This window comes from Oncorhynchus gorbuscha, unplaced genomic scaffold, assembly GCF_021184085.1.
Source record: "Oncorhynchus gorbuscha isolate QuinsamMale2020 ecotype Even-year unplaced genomic scaffold, OgorEven_v1.0 Un_scaffold_1304, whole genome shotgun sequence".
Classification (NCBI taxonomy): domain Eukaryota; kingdom Metazoa; phylum Chordata; class Actinopteri; order Salmoniformes; family Salmonidae; genus Oncorhynchus; species Oncorhynchus gorbuscha.
Window position 1 is genome coordinate 7,501 of NW_025746121.1, and position 5,000 is coordinate 12,500.

Sequence of the window (5,000 nt, forward strand, 5' to 3'; positions counted from 1 at the left end):
GAGGCCCATCAGAAGGTGTGTGTGTGTGTGTGTCAGTCACTCCCTCCTCCCCCTCCTCTTCTCCCACCAGCCCCCAACCACTCCCAGGGAACAGGGTGAGGTTCATCAGAAGGTGTGTGTGTGTGTGTGTGTGTGTGTGTGTGTGTGTGTGTGTGTGTGTGTGTGTGTGTGTGTGTGTGTGTGTGTGTGTGTGTGTGTGTGTGTGTGTGTGTGTGTGTGTGTGTGTGTGTGTGCGTGTGTGACTGAGTGACGTGGAGGGTGTTGGCTCTGACTAGATTGTCATTGCAGGCGTGGTCCTATACTCAGTCAAGGTGTGTGTGTGTGTGTGTGTGTGTGTGTGGCCGCTCGGCCTGATCAACTACATTCCTAAGCCCAGAACCAAACCTTTTTTTGTGTTCTCTGCATTCCACAACAGGGCTATGAACATTCTTTCTGTGTGTGTGTGTGTGTGTGTGCGCGTGTTTGCATACGTGTGTGTGTGTGTGTGTGTGTGTGTGTGTGTGTGTGTGTGTGTGTGTGTGTGTGTGTGTGTGTGTGTGTGTGTGTGTGTGTGTGTGTGTGTGTGTGTGTGTGTGCGTGTGTGTTTGTCTGTGTGTTCTGAGATTTAGCCAATGACAAAGCAAGTTCAGGAAATGTACCGTACAATAGCCATCATCAGAGCGACCTGTCCCACTCAGACAACATTACTACATCATACAACCTGTCCCACTCAGACAACATTACTACATCATACAACCTGTCCCACTCAGACAACATTACTACATCATACAACCTGTCCCACTCAGACAACATTACTACAACATTACTACATCATACAACCTGTCCCACTCAGACAACATTACTACATCATACAACCTGTCCCACTCAGACAACATTACTACAACATTACTACATCATACAACCTGTCCCACTCAGACAACATTACTACATCATACAACCTGTCCCACTCATACAACATTACTACAACATACAACCTGTCCCACTCAGACAACATTACACACAACATTACTACATCATACAACCTGTCCCACTCAGACAACATTACTACATCATACAACCTGTCCCAATCAGACAACATTACTACATCATACAACCTGTCCCACTCTGACAACATTACTACATCATACAACCTGTCCCACTCAGACAACATTACACACAACATTACTACATCATACAACCTGTCCCACTCAGACAACATTACTACATCATACAACCTGTCCCAATCAGACAACATTACTACATCATACAACCTGTCCCACTCTGACAACATTACTACATCATACAACCTGTCTCACTCAGACAACATTACTACATCATACAACCTGTCCCACTCAGACAACATTACACACAACATTACTACATCATACAACCTGTCCCACTCAGACAACATTACACACAACATTACTACATCATACAACCTGTCCCACTCAGACAACATTACACACAACATTACTACATCATACAACCTGTCCCACTCAGACAACATTACTACATCATACAACCTGTCCCACTCAGACAACATTACTACATCATACAACCTGTCCCACTCAGACAACATTACACACAACATTACTACATCATACAACCTGTCCCACTCAGACAACATTACACACAACATTACTACATCATACAACCTGTCCCAATCAGACAACATTACTACATCATACAACCTGTCCCACTCAGACAACATTACACACAACATTACTACATCATACAACCTGTCTCACTCAGACAACATTACTACATCATACAACCTGTCCCACTCAGACAACATTACACACAACATTACTACATCATACAACCTGTCCCACTCAGACAACATTACACACAACATTACTACATCATACAACCTGTCCCACTCAGACAACATTACACACAACATTACTACATCATACAACCTGTCCCACCCAGACAACATTACTACATCATACAACCTGTCCCACTCAGACAACATTACACACAACATTACTACATCATACAACCTGTCCCACTCAGACAACATTACACACAACATTACTACATCATACAACCTGTCCCACCCAGACAACATTACTACATCATACAACCTGTCCCACTCAGACAACATTACACACAACATTACTACATCATACAACCTGTCCCACTCAGACAACATTACTACATCATACAACCTGTCCCACTCAGACAACATTACTACAACATTACTACATCATACAACCTGTCCCACCCAGACAACATTACTACATCATACAACCTGTCCCACTCAGACAACATTACACACAACATTACTACATCATACAACCTGTCCCACTCAGTCCCACTCAGACAACATTACATTACTACCATGTCCCACTCAGACAACATTACTACATCATACAACCTGTCCCACTCTGGCAACATTACTACATCATACAACCTGTCCCACTCTGGCAACATTACTACAACATACAACCTGTCCCACTCAGACAACATTACTACATCATACAACCTGTCCCACTCAGACAACATTACTACACCTGACTAATATATATCTATACAACTACATTTACCTGACTAATATATATCTATACAACTACATTTACCTGACTAATATATATCTATACAACTACATTTACCTGACTAATATATATCTATACAGCCAACTGGCTAATATATATCTATACAGCCAACTGGCTAATATATATCTATACAACTCCAGCCACCTGACTACACTGCAAAAAGAGAAAATCTGACCTAGATTTGTAAAATATAATTAATTAGTTAATACTTTTCTTGTTTTGAGTTTATTTCACCTATTTGTTAATGGTGTGTGTGTTCATGCGTGTGTTTGTGTTCACGTGTGTATTATGTGTGTGTGTGTGTGTGTGTGTGTGTGTGTGTGTGTGTGTGTGTGTGTGTGTGTGTGTGTGTGTGTGTGTGTGTGTGTGTGTCTGGTAAACTCATCATGTTCTGCCTCTGCTTCCCTGCCAGTGATGCATTGTGGGAAAAAGACAGATGTGTGTGTGTGTGTTAGGGGGCTTCCCATCCCTGCACTGTCCCATCCCTCTTCTCTCTCCTTCACCTCTATTAGTTATCCTCGGTAGTTCTCAGAGTTAACAACCTCCGCACCTCTAGACACCCAGACCCCGGCCCTGCCCTAACCCAGCCACACTGCACTATGACCAGCCTCAGAGCCGGACGGAGGGCCCTGGCCCTGGTTCTCCTGGTTGTCCTCCAGCTTCAGGCCTGTAGGGGACAGGGGACTGCTGAGCTCAGGAAGCCCATCTACCAGAGACTCAGACGACTGGACGATCAGGTCGGTGTGTATGGTTGTGTGTGTGTGTCTGTGTGAGTGTGTCTGTGTGTGTGTCTGTGTGTGTGTATCTGTGTGAGTGTATCTGTGTGTGTGTGTCTGTGTGTGTGTGTCTGTGTGAGTGTATCTGTGTGTGTGTGTCTGTGTGAGTGTATCTGTGTGTGTGTGTCTGTGTGAGTGTGTTTGTGTGTGTGTGTTTGTGTGTGTGTGTCTGTGTGTGTGTGTCTGTGTGAGTGTATCTGTGTGTGTGTGTCTGTGTGAGTGTGTTTGTGTGTGTGTGTCTGTGTGAGTGTATCTGTGTGTGTGTGTCTGTGTGAGTGTATCTGTGTGTGTGTGTCTGTGTGAGTGTATCTGTGTGTGTGTGTCTGTGTGAGTGTGTTTGTGTGTGTGTGTCTGTGTGAGTGTATCTGTGTGTGTGTGTCTGTGTGAGTGTATCTGTGTGTGTGTGTCTGTGTGAGTGTATCTGTGTGTGTGTGTCTGTGTGAGTGTATCTGTGTGTGTGTGTCTGTGTGTGTGTGTCTGTGTGTGTGTGTCTGTGTGAGTGTATCTGTGTGTGTGTGTCTGTGTGAGTGTATCTGTGTGTGTGTCTGTGTGAGTGTGTTTGTGTATAAGTCTGTTCATGTGTGTGTATGTGTGTGTCTGTGTGAGTGTATCTGTGTGTGTGTCTGTGTGAGTGTGTTTGTGTATAAGTGTTCATGTGTGTGTATGTGTGCGTCTGTGTGTGTGTCTCCCTTGATATGTTATTGTTTTATTACAAGAAAATAAAAAAATTAGAACGTTTTTATCCATAAGTGGGATACACTACATGACCAAAAGTATGTGGACACCTCATCGTCCAACATCTCATTCCAAAATCACAGGCATAACTATGGAGCTGGTCCCAGCTTTGCTGCTATAACAACCTCCTCTCTTCTGGGAAGGCTTTCCACTAGATGTTGGAACATTGTTGCTATAACAGCCTCCACTCTTCTGGGAAGGCTTTCCACTAGATGTTGGAACATTGCTGCTATAACAGCCTCCACTCTTCTGGGAAGGCTTTCCACTAGATGTAGGAACATTGCTGCTATAACAGCCTCCACTCTTCTGGGAAGGTTTTCCACTAGATGTTGGAACATTGCTGCTATAACAGCCTCCACTCTTCTGGGAAGGCTTTCCACTAGATGTTGGAACATTGCTGCTATAACAGCCTCCACTCTTCTGGGAAGGTTTTCCACTAGATGCTGGAACATTTCTGCGGGACTTGGTCGGGCACTGATGTTGGTCTGGCTCACAGTCGGCGTTCCAATTCATCCCAGAGGTGTTCGATGGAGTTGAGGTCAGGGCTCTGTGCAGGCCAGTCATGTTCTTCCGCAGCGATCTCAACAAACCATTTCTGTATGGACCTGGCTTTGTGCACGGGGGCATTATCATGCTGAAACAGGAAAGGGCCTTCCCCAAACTGTTGCCACAAAGTTGGAAGCACAGAATCGTCTAGAATATAATTTTATGCTGTAACGTTAAGATTTCCCTTCACTAGAACTAGGGGTTTTAGCCCGAACCATGAAAAACAGCCCCAGACCATTATTCCTCCTCCACCAAACTTTACAGTTGGCACTATGCATTGGGGCAGGTAGAGTTCTCCTGGCATTCGCCAAACCCAGATTCGTCCGTCGGACTGACAGATGGTGCAGCGTGATTCATCACTTCAGAAAAAAAGTTTCCACTGCTCCAGAGTCCAGAGGCGGCGAGC

The 5,000-nt window shown here is 44.6% G+C and overlaps 1 protein-coding gene across 1 annotated transcript in view; it reads left to right on the top strand.

Moving 5' to 3' along the window:
- The window catches only part of LOC124022132 (pentraxin-4-like), a gene marked incomplete at its 5' end in the record, with an annotated part of 10,252 nt that overhangs the window by 1,007 nt on the left and 4,245 nt on the right, over nt 1-5,000 (top strand). The window contains one exon of the mRNA XM_046337177.1: nt 3,094-3,274. Within this exon, the coding sequence (XP_046193133.1) occupies nt 3,094-3,274 (181 nt within the window). The remainder of the gene's footprint in view (nt 1-3,093; nt 3,275-5,000) is intronic.